This window comes from Hirundo rustica, chromosome 2 (genome assembly GCF_015227805.2).
Source record: "Hirundo rustica isolate bHirRus1 chromosome 2, bHirRus1.pri.v3, whole genome shotgun sequence".
Lineage (NCBI taxonomy): Eukaryota > Metazoa > Chordata > Aves > Passeriformes > Hirundinidae > Hirundo > Hirundo rustica.
This window is the reverse complement of record NC_053451.1, coordinates 51,016,007-51,038,346: the sequence shown is the minus strand read 5'-3', so window position 1 is coordinate 51,038,346 and position 22,340 is coordinate 51,016,007. Positions and strand designations below refer to the sequence as shown.

Here is a 22,340-nt window from a genome sequence, read left to right as displayed (position 1 = left end):
AAGCCATGGGAATTTGATTTGTGTTTAACTGTTATGACTATAATCTTTATCCAAATATATTCTCATTCATTTCTTTGAAGAGGGGAAAAAAAAAAAGGCTTTTAAAGCTTAATGCTTCACAATAAAGTTGTTAGACTAATAAGTGCATTATGAGTAGGCTGATTTAATTGAAAAAAGCCCAAAACAGAAATAAGTAGGGCAGTTAAAATACATATTTTATTGCTCACCACAAATCAGTTACACAGAAAAATCTGTAACTGCAGGAGACCTTGCTAAAATGTGTTAAAAGTGAACTGTTTTGAATGGATTTTTCTCAATAGTACCTTTAGCTGATACTTCGCATGTGAAGATGATGTTCTGCAAATAAGGTTTATATTTGTAACTGTAGAAATTACTTGAGCTTGTAAACTTCTAAGAGAGCAATTTGAAATCATAAACAGTTGAAAACAAGTTATACTCTTCAGACAGCAAGTAGTAATACCAGAACCCCAGAATTTGTTGGACTGCAACACTGACACTTCTCTTAGACCCTAATTGAAAAAATATATGATGCAATGCCTTTGTGCTTGGTGATTAGGATGATGTTAATATTTATCATATGGATTGGATAGGAGGTCTGCTTATTCTCAAAGAACAAAATTACTTTTAATGGGTATTAGGATAAATATTACCTCTTTGTGCTGAAGAGAAAAGCAAGCCATTGATTTTGATGAACGGAATAGTTAAGAACTAATTAATTTGTACCATTCTCTCCTTTCATCTCAATTGAATGAATAAAACAATGCCAAGAAAAACGCCATCCAAACTGTGCAGATAAAGTAAGGCATTTCAGTGTTGAATTTTTCCTGTGGCTTCACCAGTGTTTTTTTGGGAGATATCTGTTGATATACTATATGCCCTGTAAACAAGCTTTTGTCGCAGAAAGAAAAAGAAAGCCATAACCAAAGGCGTGTAACATTTCTTTGTTTCATGAAGATTAATGCTGAGGCCATAAATAAAAATAGTCCAGGTGGTTTCAGTTGTAATCAGTTGTGCCTTAAACATCTTAAACATCTCCAGTTAATTTCCGTAATTAATTTTAAACATTTCCAACTTCGTGGAAATTTTAATCACTGCAGGTATCATGGTAAATCTGCAGAGGTGTAGGGAAAGGGTGCTGAGTACAAGAACAAACGAATGAACATTTGTATCAGCATTGAAACATCTTGGCTGAAGTATACTGAGCAAACAGTGATAATTAAAATCTCTGGGAGTGGAACAGAGAATGTGGCAAGATATGTCAAAGAGAACATGTACTAGGAGTATGTTTTAGCTAATGACAAAATTCTTATTTCAACTCAGTCTTCAGGTATCGTAAAAATAGTTTCTGATAGTCCAGTTTTAATTTCAGAAATTAATATTTTACCCATGCAAGGTCATTCACACTCATTCAGTCAGAAATATTTCAGATTCGCTTAGACAAGCAGGTTTTGGAGAAATCTTCTAGTTTTGTCTGCCTACAAATGCAGAGCTCAAAAATAATTAGATATTGTGCCTTGTCAGAAAAGCTGTTGCAGTGATGAAAAATGTTTTTTCAGTCCTTTTTTCCACTGCTGTGGGCTGGAGTTGTTCATGATAGCAGATTTTTTTTCTGATGTAAAGCAAGTTTTAACATAATGCTGTTTTTGTAGACAAAATATTAATGTGGAGGTTTGTGTGAGATAGATCTGACAAAAAGTTTAGGATTTGGAGAAGGTGGGGAGATAAAATCTACTCATACACAGTAAAGTTAAAATACAGCAAAATCTTGTATTAATATTTGCATTAAGTAAAAAAGCCTGTAGCTTTCAGTCCAAAGTTACTGCTTCTAATTAGGGTATTTTCACCAAAACTCAGAATCTGTAATTTGTATCTGGTAATTCATGAGTAAGATTCATCTTTCCTAACTTACAGGTTCCTAAGATAGGTCACAGAAATGAACATGTTCCCTTGACTGTAGAAGGACTGTGGGGTGATTAGTTCATCATCATATTTTTAGCTATCTAGTATTAGATGAGTTTTATCCTCCCAACAATGTCCTTAAGAAAGAAACGTTGAATAAAAAGTAGGAAATACTTGAAGCAATATTTTGATTTATACGTAAAATCTGTTTACCTCTTCTGGTAAATATTTAGGCTAGTGAAACATTTGAATTCAGAATCTGAAGATTATACATTAGAGCAGAATGAGATACTAGTGATAATATGTGAATTCACAAATAAATTCATTATTTCTATCTTAACAAGGTGTTTTTGGAGTAGTACATACATCTGAAAGCATTCTTAACTTGGGTGAACTGATTTGTGTTCCTAAGACCTTTCAAGATTCTCTATTCTACTGATCTGTAATAAGGCATAGATGGCTTTAATAGTTTGTATTTTATTGTATATTCTTACCCCAGTTTCAGAATTGGAGAATGATTTTTTACATGAAAGAAAATCTAACTGTTTCTGCATTTTATACCCCAATCAAAGTATATTTATTTGCAGGGAAAAAAAAAAAATTAGGTAATTGCTTCCACTAGTATTTGGCACACAGTAAAACAGAATTCCTAATCTTTATCATGTGTGGAAGACCAATTACTGGTAAGAAATCATATCAGAAGATACAAAGTCTCAAAACCCTATGCATTTACAGTGACATAGAGCTTAGTGCATGGGATAAAACTTCAGGATTTTTCATTCTACGCATACATCACCGGCCGTCCGCATCTGCAATGTGTTCAGGAACACACTGAACAGGAAGACAGGCAGAAAAAAATTGAAGTAGGCACAACCATGACGATAGAAGCTTTGAAATTACTTAAACCTCTGTGAAACATTCTATATCCCTTTCATTTTTGGAAACTGCATGATAGTTACCCTTTTGAACATGTTGTAATTGCAAGTCATAGCTGCCACTGATTGATCAGTTGGGTAGGGTGAATTGCAATGTGTATCAATGCCACTAGACAGGAGGCTACCATTTCTCTTGCTGAAGAGAGTGCAAACAGAAGATTACTGGCATTTATTGAAGGCACGAATACAGCTGAAAAGTAAAATCTTATTAGCTGCATTAAGAATTAGCAGCATGGAACAAATTACCCTTAACATTAAAAACTAAAATTGGTACTGCATTAGGGGTAATGATCCACTGATTGGCCTGAGGACGTTGCTAGCGATGCTAATGTCTTTAAGCAATGGTAAAAGGCACCGGCCTGTGGCTTACAGTAAAGTGGCTTACCCACAGCCACAGACATCCTTGATCCTCCCCCCTTGCTTATCTGCAGGATACAGCTGTTGCTGAAACCAAGTTAAATGTTCTTGTCTTAGAAAAACAGATTGGCAGGGATACTGAAAATACACAATCTATTCCCTATGCACAGACCTCAAAGAAAAGCAAAACACAGCAGAGAATGATATTTTTGCCCAGAAAGAACTCATGAAGGCCATACAGTCAACCTCTGAGTTGCTGACAAGTAAGCCTTTTTGATCTCCTGGTAATTTAAATAACTTTTCACAGTCTTCTCTAGAAGCACATTAAGCTTTTTCATTCTATGACACATTTATTGCAGATTAGTTACTCTCTGCTGCTTTTTTGCCATTGTAAAATCTAATGAGCGTAGAAGCTAATGTAACATTTTGGAAATGAAATATCATGGGGCTGGAGACTGCAGGCGTTGTTATTCCGTGTGTTAGCATCCTTTATTTACCTCATGCTTACCTCATCTTAATTGATTTGGCAACAGGAAGAGTCAAGAACTCACAAATATGGGTGTTGGGCTTCCCTCCTGGTTCTGACAGTTCCTGCTGCTCATTGACACCATTGTACAATCTCAGTAACTCAGTTTTCCTTATCATGTCCCTACAGTCTTAATTATGTCAGATTCTTGTTGTCAGATTGCCCTGGGGTATTTTCTCTTTTTTTTTTTCCCCCCAGCCCTATCGTTAATGTCCAATAAAGGCCTCAGAACTCTGTGGTAATATTCCATATTATAAAGGGACTGCAGTGTTACATTTTTAGCCTTGCTGCTGTTAATCTGTACTTCTCTCCTACTTTATAGCTTTGTATGTAGTTTTACAATAGAACATCTTATTGCAAGATGTTTTCACTGGAAAAGCATTCTTATTTATATAATATTTTGAGTTGGAAAACAATAAAGTCAGTAAAGTTCAAACTGTAAAGTTGACCTTCTTTTGTCTTGCATTACCATGGGTGTCATCATTTTGTTCCTTTAATCTCAGTCAGTCAATAGTGAGAGGAAGGACTGGGGTTTCATGAAACATTTCTTTCCTTACTGAGCATAATATATAAACACTTTGTGTTTCTTCTTGGCTGGGAATGCCATGCCCATATGAGTGAGGAAGGCTGTATAGCTGTATAGTTAGGAGTTCAGATCTATCTCTGATACAGTCTTGGCATCAAAAAACAATTGGCGGAAAAACGCTCTTCTATTTCATGGCTTGCAAAGGACCTGTTGTATAGTAATCCAAATACTGTTAATGAAGAGAAGGTATGTATTTATTTGCTCACCAGTTTAGATGCTGTGTAGAAAATATGGTTTCAATAAAATACGCATTTTTGTTCTGTTTTCTCTGTGGACACAGAGCTCTTCTACAGCAACCGGCAAATTATGGTAATGTCTTAGAGGAACAAGCAGTGGCTTGTGTGGTTACTGAGTAGGATCTTTGCCTGCAGTAAAATTTTACTTTACAGACTAAGTGTGACAACAGAATTGCATGCATTCCTGGGAGCTGAGACCTATTTACAACGTGCAGCCTGGTTACATTCTGCCCATGACTGGAAATCCTTTTAGACTCTGGAACTACTCTTGCCGTAATCTTGGAAAGCATGAGTTTCTTGAGCCTGGTGTGTGCAGCACTGGAAGTTTTCCTACATGGTTCTCCAGAGGCCATACCATAGCCCATGTCCTTTAAGAATAAACTTGTAAACCCATAGGAAATGTGGCACTTGACAAGTTTACCTTAAAGAGAATATATGCTCATTTAAACTGTGACCTTTTAATATTTCACAACCTGTGAATTATTTTTGGGAGGAACAAGAAAATTGTGCCAAGGAAGTTGATAATTGAGCTCAAAAGGGTTTATACAAATAGAAAAATAGGAAAAAAGATAATATTTCTGTGACATAGACTAAATAAGACTCAGCAGAGAAAGGGAACCAACCGAGTCTGCATAGCACATGTGAGGCCACATCTGGAATACTGTGTCTAGTTTAAAGCCCTTCAGTTCAAGGGCGGTATCATTGAATTGGAGGCAATTAGAGGAGGACTTTCATGATGTGGGGTAGCTGGAGGACTTGCTGTGTGAGGAGAGGCTGATGGAAGTAGGCAGTTTCAGCCTGAAAAAGGAAGTTGTTTTGGGAGTACTTGCCAGTAGCCTCCAATGTCAATGGGGCAGCATCTCTTCTCTGTCAAGGTGGTAGAGTCAGGCTCGTCACAGTGGTGCTTAGTAAGAGGATGAGTGGTGATAGATATATTTTGAAACAAAAGTTTTCGAATGGATATAAAGAAAATTGTCTGAGATGGCAGCCTCACTGAAGTCCTGGTAGACAATATCCACTGCTTATCCCCATACAGGCTTATCTGCCTAGCTGGTCATTTCATTGCAGAGGTATCAGATTGGTCAAGTATGGTTTCCTGTTGGTGAATCCATGATGATTACTTTTGATAATTTTCTTGTCCTTAATGCACCTTGAAATTATTTTCACGATTCATTTATCTATCTCTTTCCCAGGAACTGGCGTAAGGCTGACTTGTCTGTAGTTCCATTGGTATTCTTGAAGACAGGAGTGAGATTTGTTGAGTCTTCAAATGGCTACCCCAATCATCACTATAATTCAAAGACTATTGTATGGCTTCACAATGACATCAGCCAACTCCATCGGCACCTGCAGGGTGCATCCTGTCAGGTCCCATGGACCTACATGTGCCAGTTTTGCTTAAGTATTCCCTAATCTGATCTTCTTCCACCCGGGATAGGTTGTCCTTTCTCCAGGCTTTCACCCTGCTTCTGGGATCTGGGATTCCTGAAGGTTTGGCTTGATAGTGAAGTCTGAGGGAAAGAAGCCACTCAATACTTTAGCCTTTTCCACGTTCTATGTCACTGGGGCCCTATGTCATGCAATAGGGCCCTATTTCATGGGTGTGCATTTTCTGTAGTCTTCCTGTTTTTCCCTCTGTATGTAAAGAAGCACTTTTTATTGCTCTTGATGTCTCTCATCAGATTCAATTCTAATTGGACTTTGGCTTTCCTAACTCTGTCTGCACGTTTGGACTTGGACTATAGGTTACCTGTCCTAGGTTACCTGTCCTGCTTGTGCCTTTTTTATGCTTTCTTTTTATGTTTTAATTTGGTCAGCAGCAACATCCCTGCAGACTTCCTAGCATTTCTGAACATCTTCCTGCTTGTTGAGATGGACTTTTGTGAAACTTGGAGGTGATCCTTTAACAGTACTCAGCTTTCTTGGGTCACTCTTCTCTCCGGGGCTTTTATCCAATGAGACTCTTCCAAGAAGATAGATGAAGAGTCCCAAGACCCAAGCTTATCTGAAGTCAAGAATTGTGATCTTGCATTTTGCCCTGCTTCTATCCCTTCACAATACTGATCTCTCCTGTCATGGTCACTGCAGCCAAAGCTGCCTCCTGCCTGCGCAAAGTCTTCCTTTTTTTTTTGAGTGTGAGCAGAGCATCTCTCCTTACTGTTTGGTTTTCAGGATTTTTTTCTGTCACTTGAAACAGGAAGTTGTCATTGATGTTCTCCAAGATCCTTCTGCATTGTGTATGCCCCAAGGGGGTTGAAGTGCCTCCCAAGTCATCCAGGGAGTCTACAAATGTAAAGCTATCTCAAGCTTTGAGCAAGAAACTGGACTAGGAAATTCTCAGGTCTAAACTGGATTATCCCATGATCCTGTGATGCTTGTACATTCCTTGGATTATCATATGATCATTTGTGTTTCTCTCCTGTGGAGAGAGATCATTTAGCTGCGAGAGGTGACTTCCTCATAGGGAAGTCATGCCCTGCCATTAATGTGGGGTTACTCACAGGTCAGGATGATTTGCAGATGAACTGTGTTTTCATGGCCACATTTTGGTGGTGGGAGGGGCTACAGGAGTGGCTGCTGTGAGAAGTTGCCAGCAGCTTCCCCATGTCTGGCAGAGCCAATGCCAGCTGGCTCCAGGACATACCCATTGCTGGCCAAGTCTGACCCAATTAGATATGGTGGTAATGCCTCTATGATAACATATTTAAGACTCTGGGTGTTTTTAAGGTATTGAGAGAACCTGAATGGGTATTAATACTTGTAATAAAATTAGAGTTAAGCTTTAGCAGGAATTGCAGGAAGGTTACGTAGATAATTGTTTTCTTTATATGCTGGAAGTAGGAGAGCTTTAGCTTGGTTGGATTGTTCTGCTTTAGTCTTGTTGTTTGTTCACCATTGGAATGTGTAGCTCCCCTTCTTGACTGTTTCTTGTGAATGAGGCCCACACTAGGATTACATCACAGTTTTAACAGGCTGTTAGGTGTTTGAAAGTTTTACATCTTTGTTTACAGGAAGATAAAGAACTGGTTTACATTTGCATTGGATATAGTTTCTGGAGCAGCTGTTTATACCAATAAATCAGTGTAAGATTCCTGCTGTAGTTACCCAGTGGCACCTTATTGAAAGCTTTCATCTGATTCCTCCTGTTTTCAGTAGATAATTTTCTCACAGAGTAAATGTTTTTCTCCATTTCCATTGATTGTTCGTATAAAACAAGAGAGGTCATCAGTGAATCACAAAAAATGTCAACAAAAAGAAGTTAGCTACTATTGGGCATTAGGAATGTGGAGAGTTTGAGAAGAAAATCTTCTTTGGGAAGACCAAGGCATTTCTCTGGTCCTTTCAGCTCTCAGATGTGCTGGATGTTTCGCTCAGTAACACATCAGTTCTTGCTTCTATTTCCTTAAACAGCTTGATGAAAGACGAACAGTTAGGGCAGCCAAGAGAAATAAATTTCATGACATCATTCTCGGGTGTATATGTTTAAGTTAATTAGTTATGCTCAATTTTATTTCTTTGTTCTCTAATCTGTCTAAACTATGTTACAGGCTCCATTGATCTGTGAAGACTAAATAATGTGCAGGCTTGTACATGGTATTTTCTGACTGGGAAGACAAAACTCTTGTTTATTTTGTTTAATTTCTGGTGAGGAACTTTAACCATGGGAATAAAATAGGAAAGAGGTCTGGTAGAGAACTAAATGTTTACTGATGTATTTTTAAACAAGTGAAGTGTACTAACATTGTCAGGTGAAGACAGTGTAAACATTGCTGCAGAGTTTTAATTGTATATTGACTAAGAAGTGGATCTTTTTTTTCCCCAGCTGTGTAATATGTCTGGTGATTAATCTAGTATCCATTAGGAGTGCCAGACATCAGTGCTATGCACAATAAGTTCTTTTATCCCCAGGCCAAGAACCATTTTTCAGGCGTAATGCAAGGATGCCTACAGATCTGTGTGGGTGTACATAAACTCTAACCTGAACATCTTGTAGTGTTCTCGAGTGGGAGGGTAATTTCGCCTCTTCGCTGATTTTACTGATGTCTCTTATGAGTGAGTAGTGCCATTTCCCTCACCTGTGATGAATTGTGTGTGCTATACAATGTGGGCTATTGCTCACCAGAGGATTAAGCAGGAGCAACAAACCTGCTTTGTTTTCTTCAAACCTTTCATCAGTGGAAGACACTTGCGTCATCTTGTGCAGTTGTAACATTTAGATACAGAAAAGACGACTTCCGGTTTTTCCAGAGGAGATTGCCTAGGTTGACAAAAATGCTTACTTTGCATCTGGATTGTTTACAAGAAATTGCTACATTACTTGTACTGAAATCTTCAAAAGGAAAGAAGTTTTATGAGTAGTCTCAGCACAGTTAAATTAAGCTGTCCTAGGTACCTGCAGTAACCATGGTATTTAAAAGTCTGGATTACTGCAGCAGTTCTTTGTCTGGGATATGGTACATACTGTACTTGGATTTTAATGGAGCCATTTATACAGATTTTTTACTTTCTCACAAAACTTCTCAAGGTGAATGAAAACAAGCGTGGGCTAAATGTTTTCACTTTGCAGTGCTCTTTCTGTTACAGAATCTTGCTGGCTTTCTTAATTGCTAACTTATGCAGTTTCTTTGTCTTCTAGAATGTCGGGTGGTGAAATCTACTTCCTATACCAAAATAGCTTCGAGTTCACGTAGGAGCACCACTAAGAGCCCAGGCCCATCCCGACGCAGCAAGTCTCCTGCTTCTACTAGCTCAGGTAAAGCAAACAAACAATCTTTCTCAACAACAACCATTCTGTTCCAAAGGAGTGGGCAATGCACTTATAATTCCATATTTCTGTGGAAAAACATTATTTGTATAAAATGGCTGATTCTAAAAATTCACGTTTTCTCAGTGACATCTGAGATCAAGTGTCTTCCCAATACAAAATAAAGCTTCAGCATCTTATAAATCATACTGTGGCATTACAGTGGTTCAGTTCAGTTTATCTTTTCATGCATGTTTTTGCTTCCAGCACCTAAACACTGAGGAAAAAATGTCAGGTAGTCTTTGTACTAGGAACTGAATGAGAACAATCCAGAAAGTAGCCCAAGTTATGCAGAGTAAGATCTGTGTTGCTGAAAGGTTAATTTCACAATCTTTTTTGTATTTTGCTTCTGAGCGAGTGAGGAGGCAATAGTGAGAAAAGCATTGATTAAAGATCATGAGGATATTGAGAAAAGGAGGACAAAGAAAGAATGCAGTTGCAGATGTGAATATGAGGTGAAAAGATAGCTGAGGAAGAAATGTCAGAATTGACCCAACAAACCAATGATACAGGCTGGAGAAGACACAACAAAAAGCTTTAAAAGTTCTGTCTGAAGGGCCTTGCTTTGGCTGCCTTTATCATAGTTTCGACTAGATAGCTGATGAGTAGTTCAACCCTACAGTTTTTCCCAAGCAGAAAAAATAAACAAAAAAGTGCATTAGGTTGTCAGTATTGGTGCCTGAAGGTACAAATAATCCTTGGTGTGAGCCAGCTGAGTAGATCAGTTCAAGTGTTTGCAGTGTTGCTTGTGAATACGGATTTTGCAAGAGATAAACATTAGAGCTGTCTGAAAGCCACCTCGCTTTCTGCCTGTCTTCTGCCAACAGGAAAGCAAATGGCATACTGAAACCTGCATCCAGCACCATAAGTTTTTTGTGGGGAGCTGGTGACCAGGATGGCCAAGTGCTAGTTTCAAAGAGGGTAGAGATATACTGACCAGAACTTTTTCTTTTATAAAAAGACAAAGGCGAGAAAAAAATTGTTGCTCTGGGAAGGAGGAAAGTGGGAGAGACAATGAGGGAAAGGTGTAGATGTAGGTAGCAAGGCTGGGAGGCAGCTTGCCTCCTACACATCCTAGAGAACAGCTGAGATGCACAAACCTGAAAAGAGGTAATGGGATGAAATATCAGTTGTGAGGAACAAGTCCAGAGTAGCTCTTTCATAAATATGTTAAGTTACTTTCTTTGTATCTAGGTGGAACAGAGTTAAACTTTAGCAAGGGAGGCCCTATTTGGTGTGTGAATATTACAGACTCTGGGTTTTTTTCCCTAGTGAATTTGTGAGTACAGGTAATGAACATTGAACAGTATATGCTCATTTCTATGATAAATAACTGTCCAGCAAATAAAAAAGAATCTATGGGATTTCTATGGGACTAGCAACATTTTTTCTGTGTTGAATATGTGATACCATGTTAGTTTTGGTCCTGAAAGAAATAATACTGTTTTTACTTAAAGATGGTGGGGAAGTATAGTGGAGTAAATCTTAGCTTCTTGCAATTCACTTCTGTAAAGGTCTGAGCAGAATCTATTATGTGCTTCAAAAGACCAGGAGATTATTTCACAGCCTGTGGAAAAAGGGGATGTTTTTACTGTACAACAATAACAATTAACCTATCATTATGTTTGTAGCAAGGAATGAAACAGTGTAGTGAGAATATTGAAAATGCAGGCCATTTTGGATGGTGCTGTGCTGATGACAGATGTAACCATCTTAAACATTTCTTATGTGAAAATACATTTATAGGATATAGGTACATGTTTGTTTGTTACCAGCAGCATTTCTTCAGGGTTCAGGTTTAGGGCCAGTTTTGATCAATATTTCTATTGGTGATCCAGATAGAGGAGGTGAATGCACCATTAATAATTTTGAGGATGACAAACCGGGAGGTGCTGATGACTCTCTGAAAGAACAAGATGCTTTGCAAAGGGATCTAGGCAGATTGGAGCCTTGAGCAATGATTAATGGGATGGAGTTTAAGAAGAACAAATCTCGAATTCTGCACCTGGGATGGAGTAATGCCAGGCACAAGTATAAATTGGGAGAGGAGTGGCTGGAGAGCAGCTCTGCAGACAGGGATCTGGGAGTGTTGGTTGGCAGCAGTCTCACTGCAGGTCAGCTGTGTACCGTGGTAGCTAGGAGAGCAAATTGTATCCTTGGGTGTGTCAAACACAGCACCACCAGCCAGGTGAAAGAAGTGATCGTCATGCTGTATTCAGTGTTGGTGTGGCCTCACCTTGAGCACTGTCTACCGTTCTGGGCACTACAGTTTACAGAGGATGGGAAGGTACTCAAATGTGTCCAGAGGTGGATAACAAAACACGTGAAAGGACTAAGGACTTTGGGTTTGTCTTATTGTCTGAAAAGGAAGGGCTGAGGGCTGATCTGATTGCTCTCTATGGCTTCTTGAGGAGGGGATGTGGAGATAAAGATGCTGAGCTCCTCTGTCTGGTATTCAGTGATAAGGCATGTTGGAATGGTTCAAAGCTGCACCAGGGAAGGTTTAGACTTGGGAAGCATTTCTTTCTTACAGGTTTGTCAAGCACTGGAACAGGCTGCCTGGGGAAGTGGTTAAGTTAGCATCTGTGAAGATATTAAAAAGATGTGTATACCTGGCACTGAGGGGGACATGGTTTAGTGGTAGAATTGGCGGTGTTGGATTAACAGTTGGATTTGATGGTCCTAAACGTCTTCTCTTGTCTAAACAACTCATTCCTTTACCGAGAAATACTGTGTGGGTTGTTGGATTACAGGTGCTCACCAAAGCTACTCTGTTGCTCCACTTCTCAGCTGAACATGCTGAAGTTTTGGTCACCCCTGAGTTGGTCAGGTAGTTGGACTAGTTGGTTGTTGTAGGACCCTTCCAACTGAACTATTCTATTTTATTCTATTCCATTCTAAATTTGTTAAGCTTAAAAAAGATAAACAATTGAAAGTGTTTCTATAGAATTTATTTTTAGTCAGGGGAATGGCTCTGATTTTGCTGTCTGTATCTCTGGTGTTTGCTTTTGCAAATAGGTCACGTGAATGTTACACTAAGCCTATTTCTAACTTTACATATATGAGTACTTACTTAGATCGGTATTACTTTCATACAAGGAAACAATATTGTACTAAGCATTTGCTATCAAGAGTTGTTTTTAAATCACATAAAGCTGAAACCAGTCAATGATTTTTAAAAAAACTCAGTTTCATATTGGACGTTGCATTAAAAAAAAAAAAAAGGCAGTAGAAAAGAAAGAGGAACATTGACTCTCAGATGGTCTTAGACAAAACCCAAAGTTCTCCTATGAAATGCAAATAATATGTACAGATTTCACTTTTCTGCCACCCAGCAAGCATAGAAATGCTGCTTGTTTCTTGCAGTTATGTACCTGTGACAGAAGCAGAATAGAGAAATTGCCATCTAGCACACATATGAGCAGATAATTTTTTCCATGGAGTCTACATTAAACATCTCAGTAGAGAATCTCCTGAATGACTTGTGTATAGCTGGAAGTTATGCTTCTGTTGTCACGTTGTTACCGCTAAGTGTATGTACATCTATTTTTATTGTATGTTTTTAAACTGCTTTCAGTTAACCTTTAAACTACTTTTAGGGATTTTTCTTTCATTAGCAATAAACATGGAAAATAAGATAAAGAGTAGATTCTTTGCTCTGATCAAAGACAATACATACATATTACAAATAAGTTAAGGGTATATAATTTTCTGAAGTTTTATCATAGAACAAAGTTGAAAGAAGTAGGGATAAAGGGAAGGAGGAAGCATTCTTGATAGTGTACCATTGACAAAAAGCTGAGAGGTGAATGGAAAAGAGTGTGTTGCTAATTAGAAAGAGTCTGGTTCCTTTTTTTCTTCTTGATTCTTGCTCTGCTTTGAGAAGTCTGCACATTCTAACTGCACAAAAGGATCATATTTCTGCTTCAGACTTGAATTAATGTTCATATCAAGAAAATATACATGTATAATTACATAGGCCAAAAAAGGAAAGTTCCATAGACAAAGACTATGTTAAAAATATTCAAATCTCAAAGTTAAGTATTAAAACTGATAAAATTGTAAAATTAAGAGATGTCTTTGAGTTAACTTTTATTCTCTTGTGTATGCATCTGTAGTATGGTATAGCCTTTAATGCAGGTATTTAACAGGATAGCTGATTTGGATTCATAATTTTTAAAATTAATAAGGACAAGTCTTGTGCCATTTTCCCATTGTTGGAGAAGTAGATGTATAAATGAGACAAAGACATGTAGACAATCTACCCTGGTTTAAGCACTTAAATGCCATTCTCAACAACTTTTTTGACACAGAGTTTCAAGTGGTCAATGAATTAAGCCTAACTTTGGCTTGTAATAAATGTTTATAGATTGAATGAAGTCCATGAGTTCCTTTTTCTGAGCAAATGGTGGTTCAGGTTGATAAACCTTCCCAAATTTATCCCAATAGCTTCTGAAGTTGCTTACAGAAATAATTTTCTGTGTCTTGCTTTTTGTATCTGTAAGTCTGGAACAATAATATTTTACCAGAACTGGAGCTCTGAAGATAAACTCTGTAATGTAAAAATTTTTTTTGAGAAAATTCTGCTGGAAGGCCCTTGCTTTCCATTTCAATCTCACCTTGTTGTGGTGACTCCTGAAAAGGAAGTCTATATAGAAGTCTATATATTTTAGGAGCAGGCAAAGGACCCTGAATGTCTCCTCCCCCTGAGCAGCCATCAGCCACTGTCCTGGAGAACCATTTCCCTCATTGTCTCATCTGCTACTGGGGGAAAAGGACTCTTAACAACAATTCCAATGCTCTTAGATGACTTTCATGCTTCACAGGTGCCTTTTGTCCTCTGCTGCCCCTAAAGGCAACCTCCTTGGCAAGCCTGAAAGTACGATACAGAACCTACCATAACAGCACTGTTAGGATTTGCAGATACATGGCCATGTGAATAACAACACGGGAACAACAGGATGAAAAACACTGTCCCACAGGCTCTAGGACAAACTGCTACAGCAGCACAGGGCTAAGCAGGGAATCTGTGAGTGGAAAACAGGCTCCAGGGCTGCAGGGAAAGACCCTTAATGAAACCAGGGGCTACAACAGTGCTCAGGAGGCCACAAAGTTCAAATCTGTGCTCTGGTTCGCTGAGAGCAAAGTAAAATGCATCACTCATTGAGAAACACACTCCCTGTTGTTTCTTGAGCTATACAATCTACAGCAAGCAAAAGGACTGCATCTGCCTTTACACCATTTATTGGCATATTTCAAAGGCATGTATGCCTTTACATAGATGGTGTTCACCTTTTTTCCATCCTTGTTTTTTCACTCTTTTTTTTTTTTTTTTTTTTTTTTTTTTTTTGGTAACAGAGCATATGTTTAATGTACTTACATTTTCCTGATAGCCTCCCTGGGTCCTGAGAACAGATGCATCCTATTTTTATACAAAAACACAGAATAATTTTTTCTTCCAAGAGTACAAGTAAGCTAGGAAGATCTGTGTAAGGGCTGACTTCTCCGTTATTATGTTTTCTTTAGTTTGTTATTTACATCTGACAGTGTTTCAAAACAGTACCACCAGACAGAAATCTCACTGCAGGAGGATTGCTTTCTGGCTTTTTACAAAATCCATTTGAGGTATTGTCTGCTTCAAAAGGCTTTTAGTCTAAATAGAGAAGAGAAGCAGGGAACAAGGTAAAGAAGAGAAGCAGAGAAAAGATAGTGTGACCTCCTGGGTAGGCAGAAGGCCGAAGTCTGATTCCAAGTGCAATAGATAATCCTACCTCTATTTAAATTTTCTTATGTCTTCTTAAATCCTGTAAACCACTTTGATGTGTTTTTGTCGGCATCAAATAATTTTCGGGACAGGGCATAATAAAAGAGACATTTAATTTTGGTGAGACTGGGTATCAGCCCATTTCTGGTGACTAAAAATTATGAATGTCTGATGGCTATTCAGTAGCTGAAGGCTTCTGTCCAGCTGTCATTTAACATCACTGGTGGCAGTTTCAATGTGGGTGAAGAGGTAATAGATTAAAAGAAAGCAGCAACACTTACATCTTCATCATTTTTATTTTTAATCAAATCAAGAGCAGCATGAGATGACTGGAATTACTGTACCCTTGGTCCATTCAGTTAAGGAAAGATGCTAAATTTGGGTTTACCTTGTGAAATTCCAACTTTAATTTTCAGAATTTGCTCTCACAAAAGTATCTACTTGTTTTTTGTTTCAGTTTGAGCACCTTCTTCAAAATTATTTCCTTCTCACTTTTTCTCCCTTCTGAGCAATCCCTCAAGTTATCACTCAGAATATGTCAGATGCTTGGAATCTTATTTGTAGTGTTCAATTCAAGTGTTAAAATTTGGTTTTAAAAAGAGTTATTTACAGTTTGGGTTATTCGGTGTTACAAGTGACTATTTCAAAAATACCTGGGTTGATATGTACCTATTCCAAATGACAAGGGGAACATATGCGAGGAATGGATAGAGTAGTTCATATTACCAAAGACAATGTGAGGGTTCTTTTTTAAATTGTACCTGGGCAAAGAAATTGTGAAACTGCTTGTTGAACTAAAGCCTGATCAAACCTGTAGAGATTCCCTAAAGAAAAAAGTGGATACGGAAATAGGATGCTACGGATCTTACTGACTTGCCTAAATAATTTTCCTCCCATTGACTATATGGAGGTCAGATGCTTGTGCTTTTCTCTGCTAGTTTAAAAAAAAAAAAAAAAAAAACCAACCAAAAACGCAAAACAACCAATAAAACCAGAAGTAGAGGTGTTCCTCTGCAATAGGATATGTTTTCGTTTAGTCTGATAGTTCATCCTTAGGCTGTTATTCAGAAACAGCCCTCCTTCAACCACCTGACTCAAGAAGGCCTTTTGTACCGCAAAAGGAAAAAAGCACGACACATCATATTGTCTTTGATGAGACTGAGTGTCTTTATTCACGCTGTTACAGGTACTCAGCTGACAGATTTTATAATAAATATGCTGAAGCAAAATTTTCCTGAAGCCAAGAGCACACACTCATGGGAGTGATGGAGTCATCCTGCAGACCCAGCGATTTCCAGATGATTTTTGCTTTGATCTTGGCTTATTTTTAATTTTTTATTTATGGTGTTTGTCTTTGATACTAATCAGTGAAAAATTAATTTTCATAATTTTATACCCTCTAACAAAAACAGGAGAAGATAAGTAGATTTGGTTACGTTAAGTAGTTTAACCCTCTTAAAGGATGAAAAGTTAAATGCTAAAAGAATAAACGTGCTCAGAAATTGTATTCCATTCAAAGAGACTGATTGAAAATTCTAGTCTCTCTAGTCAGGCAAAAAAGTCCAAAAGACATATTTTCATTAAATCTTACGTACATGTAGATGTTCTCTTGATAAGGGACTACATGAAGCAGTTTCATAGATATCAGCTGAAGTTCACAGGAAAAAAAATACCAAGAGGCACTTCTCTTCTGAGACTACAGGAAGAAACAAATACTAGTGGATTCCAGGGAACTGCATTTTCCAGGCAGTCTCCTTTCTTCTGAGGTACAAGATGTGTCTGCAATATCCATGTGTCTGCAGCAGTTCTCTGTTTGGTAGTGCAGACATAGGTGATTTTGGGTTGAGGTGGAAAAGCCCGCGTGGGGTTTCCAGTCCCTTCTGAGCTCTGTACAGCTTGGGTTAAACTGTGTGGCTACCACAGTACCAGTGACTAACAAAGACTCATGTATTGGTGGCTGCTGGGATGGGGAATGTAAACCTGACTTGTAGTTGATCCTTTCTGCTGACATTTCTAATCTAGTGATCTGTTGATCAGGTGGAAGTTCTGTGTGGGTCTGTCAGGCCTTGTCTTCAGTGGCAAAGGGATGTTCTACTTTTATCTGCTTAACTTCTTGACATAAACTCTACAAAAGATTGAGTAGAAAAAGTCCAGTTTAGCACCACTTAAAATAAATGCAGCATTTGTATCTGGGCTTTTTGTCTTAACCAGTTGCATACCAAGGTAGAACCTCTAAAGCCTTGTCTTCACTGGGGAGTCATACTGAGGGCACTTGCCTAACGTGGTGCTCTGTGCACACACTGTCTTTTGCTGTTAAGACAAAAAATAAAAAGGTATACAAAAGCAGAATGAACAAAAAGGCAAGATATGGTTTATGTCCTAACTATTTAGTAACTACATAATCTTACTGAGACGAAAACACTGTTTTGGAAAGGACAGTGAAAAACTACAGAAGTATTTGAAGCGAGGTCAAATAGTAATCTCACATTTTCTGCTAACAGTTGCTGAATATGACCTACACACATTGAGACTTGCCTAAATAATTTTTTAGCTTAACTTTCCTATTCATAAGTTGTGGCTGCCAAAAAAGCCTGCACTGTTCCTTTCTCTTAGTCTCTTCTTCTTCACACAAGCTTTTGTGTTTGGCAAACCACTTTTTTAAACACAGCGAGTCATCTCTAGGTATTTTATAGAGTACAATATGCTTGCACATCAACAGGTAACTCTGTAGGAGACTATGATTTTAATACACTGCAGTAGTATTGATGGCTTCTCAGACTGGCACTTGATGCTTTAATTAATTTTTTCTTGCTTTTTGTTTCTATTACTTAATGAAAATATGCCCTATCAAAATGTATTTATTGGAATGCCATCAAAGTACTTTTTACTTGCAGCATTTTCACTAGTTTATCATAATATTATTTAAAAATATTATCATATTTATTATTCATATTATCATCTGAAAACCTATTTTGCATTTATCTCAGTAGATGCTGGTATCCAGCTTTAGTGTGCAATTTTATGGGTTTTTCCATCTTCATGTGTGTGCCAGGTGCTGGAAATACAAAGACAGGTCCTTGCCCTGTTGCATATCCTCAGCATGAGAGGACAGTAAGGAAAGGAGCTCACAGCGAAGCGGTTGCATACATCTGCTCTGAGCAGCCAGAATAATTTTGTTACTGCTGCAGCTTTTTAATACATATTTCAATGGTGAAATTTTGAACTGATAAATCTTTTTCATAAGACGATGGGGAGGGCTCTGTGTGTTAAGCTGAGGTCTGTGACCCCTGCCATTTTATGGATAAAAGTGACAAGAAACCTCTTGCCTCACTCAATAAAATGATCAGTCACAACAGTGATTTACCAATTTCATATGTCTTGATCTACATCAAGGTTCCCTCTAGGAACATGTGCTATAAGTTCAGTAGTAAAAAATGCTGTGCATATACTGGATAGAAATGCAGTTTCCAACAAAAAATGCATTCCATCTAGAAATGGATTTTAGGGCAATTTAGTGATCAGGAATGTAGTATAATTATTAAATCTTATAGCTTTTATTCACATATTTGTTGCCATCTTTTCTGGTCATGAGCAGCTTATGTAAGAATGGTGTCATGATTATAAATGGAGTTCAGGAAGGGGGTCAGAATCACTGCAGTCTCTTCCTGCTACACAGCAGCTAATATCACCTCTATTTGCAAATTCAGTGTAATGACTCACAAGCACAGGAAGCCATAAACAAAAGGGTAAAAAGGGAGGGCCCCTGGAATGTAAGGGGAAAATATCAGAAATCACCATTTCTGTTCTGTTGTGATGTCTGCCTTAAGGATTATATTAATAATATCAGTAGAAAGAATAATGCAATAACAATAATAGTCATATATATCTCCAGGTATGGAGAGCATCCAGAAGGATTCATCAGGTGTAGCTTTGGAAGTTTCCACTGCAATGGATGCTCCTAGTAGATTGTTATCAGGTCAGGTTTAGATGGTTGCTTTGGGATCAAGCAACTTGCGTTATGACAGCAACTTAGTTAAAATAAAGTCTAGAAAACTACTTCAGATGTAGAAGCCAATATTACAAGTACGTAAAGATTGTTAAAAGGAATCTCATCTCCAGAGCTAGTTGCCATCTCTAGAGTTTCCTAATCAGCTCTCTGTCCTTGTAAGATCTCAAAAATCCTGGTACTTGTTTTATGTATTGGCACCTTGCTATTTGGGATATGGGTAAGGAGTTGAGAAAACTTCACTTAAATCTGATGAGGGCCTGAATTCATTAATTGTGCTCTTGATTTCACATGTTACTGATGGCCAACATAAGCACAGCTATCATAATTTTCCTTTTTAAAAGCATTGTTGAAGAGAGCATTCAAACTTAGCTTAAACACTCTGGATACCCTGGTGGTGACAAGTAAGTAATTTTTAGGATTTATAATAATACTTTGTTTTCTCATCCTAAATAGATACTCATCAACATAATATACATCAATATGGACAAGCATTAGTAGTTAAATACACCATTGCATCTATTTGTCTGGTTCCACTTCGTAGCCTCAAATTTTTGTCTTCAGGACAGAGTGATTGCTATAGTAATTCTAAAAAAACCTATTGTTGTATTGTCGAAAGTTATGGGGAAGTAGTCAATCTATAAAGAATAGGAACCAGTGCCTAGTGCTACAAGGAGTACTGAAATATATGTTATCTTAAATTTGCTTGTGATAACAAGACCTAAGAGTATCTGCTTGGTTTAAAGAGAAGGCAGAACACTAGTCCTGTTACTCAGCAGTCTCAAGGACTAGCTCTGTGTGAATCGGAATTTAATGTTAGTTTCTAAAATATGCCATAGATGTTTAGAACATACATTTCACAATTTTACAAGTTTGAGATTACAGAAAGCTCATTTCTGATGCCCTCATCTTGTTGTTTTCCTAAATTATTTCAGTGATATTGGAAATAAATTTGATTCTAGTCTCTGTTCGACAGATCTGTGGCTGTTTTGCTGAATATACGTATTCACGTGCATTCCCCTACACATATTTGAATGAGTGCTGATATGTCCAAATCATTGTCCTCTGCATAAAGATATTTTGAAGCCTGGATGAGTGGAATGTTTTTCTATAAAAACAGTCTATTTAAATCCAATTAAAGCATCTTGTTGCTTCTATAGTTATGCAAATATATTTCACCTTTACTCTAAACAATGCCTTGCACAAAGTGATGTTGAGATTGGATCACTCATAGCACCTGAGCACTATTAAGTGATCATCCTTTATCATGCAGTATAATGTGGCTTATTGGTGTGTTATGTGGTAGGTATACATATTTCTTCATTATATTGTGTGGGACCAGTATTAGCCAGTAAGAACAATGTATTATGTAAAAAGTAAGAAGAATATTTTAAAAATGCCTACTGTATTATCCAAAGGAATTAGCATTTGCTAGATTGCCAGTCAGCCAAGGTTTTACAAGAGTTATTGTCATTTTGATTTTTGGATGAGTCATTTGGTACATTGCCCCCAAAGGCACCTCATTATGATTCAGTGCACAGCGTATAAAATTGCTTAGGCTTTCGGGGCTCCATGGAAAGCGAGTGGGGGTTGCGGTGGCTCAGCGTTGTGAAGCAGCAGCATTATGCTTAATTGACACCTTTGATGTAGCCCTAAGACAGCACCTGCACCTCCCACTGCTGCTCTGAAGACGTCAGCCTTACGCAGAAAAGGCTTCTGCTTATGAATCCTGCATCGCGTTCAGCTCACTCTGTGAGCAGCCCCAGCTATCCTTAACTAATCCCATTGCTTCTCAGTTTGGCTACAGCTTGGCTTAGTACAGGGCAGGAATTTTGCTGCTTGCTCTTATCAGGTTAAACAGTCAGATTTTGTCCATGTTAGAACTCATAGAAGGTAAGTCAAATGCCTTGTTGATATCCTTAGTATGTAAATATTCTCCTAAGATTCAGAATCTGGGAATCTGATTGTTCTTTTTATCCTAGCACTTACAAATGTAGACTCTGATAGAACAGCTGCTTGTTTAAGGATACTTACATGTATGTGTGGTACACACTTTGTAGCGTTTCTGTCGGTGCTTCAGTGTGAATATTATTGATAGCCTCTCGAGTGATTACTTTGTAGTAGAATTCTGTCCTCTGCTGGCATTGTTTTGTTAATTTATTAGATAATGTCATGTGCATGTGAAGATGCTTCTATAAAGATAGGCACTGACTGAAGAAACTTATTTGAGAAAGTGATGCTTTCCTGTAAGTCAGACTGGAGGAGTTACCTCCAATTCATTTGCCTCCAGAAAGCCCTTCTGGGTTAAGTCTGAGGTGATGTTTAGGTCAGATAGTATTGCAAAAATCTCTTCAAATGGTTGAGGGATGAAAAGCAGGCAGCTGATTTGTTCTTGCAAGCAATACTGTGTTTTAATTTTTGTGGGCAGCACTGAAAGCCATAGTTAAATGGAATGAAAAGGTTTATATAGTGTGTCTTCTAAGGTTAACAAAGCACCTTTGTTCCCCTTTACTTTCAAGTACAGGAACAATACAGTTTAAGAAAAAGGATCATGTTCTCTGCCATTGACTAAAGTCTTTTCAGGTTTTTTTTATTATTTGCTTTCACTCTTTAAAAAAAAATGTCTTCATGAGCCAGAAATCTAATTCTTCTTTGAATTACCTTATTTAATGTTTAAAACATTAAGCAAAAGTAAATTAATTTATTCAACAAAGACTGAAAAAAATGTTGATTTAACTATTTTTTTCCTTTAATAATACCTTGGGTTTGTTGTTTTGTTTTGTTTTGTTTTTTTCCCAATTTCTTGTCCTTTTAGTGAATGGAACCCCTGGTAGCCAACTTTCTACTCCCCGCTCTGGGAAGTCTCCAAGCCCATCTCCCACCAGCCCAGGAAGCCTACGGAAACAGAGGGTAAGGAAATAAGGAAACTGATTTCTGAGCATGGCAGGGGAGAATCCAGCATAGCCATTATCCAGTAGCCTTCTCCCTTCTGATCCCTTGTGTGCATGTAGTGCCATAGGGTGGAAGAGCCTGGCTACGATCCTTGTATTTGTAAAACACCCTGAAGTGGAAAACAACTGTTCTGTGTCTGTCAAAATGCTAAGTATACCGAGAACTGGTTTATCTTTGGGGGGAAAAAACCAGGGGTTTCTCTACTTTTTCACAAAACTTTTTGTTTGTTTATTTTGCTTTCTTTTTCCAAATTT

General features: G+C 37.9%; 1 protein-coding gene across 6 annotated transcripts in view; it reads left to right on the top strand.

Moving 5' to 3' along the window:
* Window positions 1–22,340, top strand: part of DCLK1 (doublecortin like kinase 1) — a 229,351-nt gene that overhangs the window by 146,549 nt on the left and 60,462 nt on the right. For 4 of the 6 annotated variants that reach the window (XM_040055301.1, XM_040055302.2, XM_040055307.2 and 1 more), the window contains exons 5-6: window positions 9,197–9,313; window positions 21,950–22,044. In XM_040055301.1, the coding sequence (XP_039911235.1) occupies window positions 9,197–9,313; window positions 21,950–22,044 (212 nt within the window). Of the gene's footprint in view, window positions 1–9,196; window positions 9,314–20,850; window positions 21,028–21,949; window positions 22,045–22,340 lie in introns of those variants that run through there. The other 2 variants (XM_040055305.2, XM_040055304.1) reach the window with 2 other exon arrangements.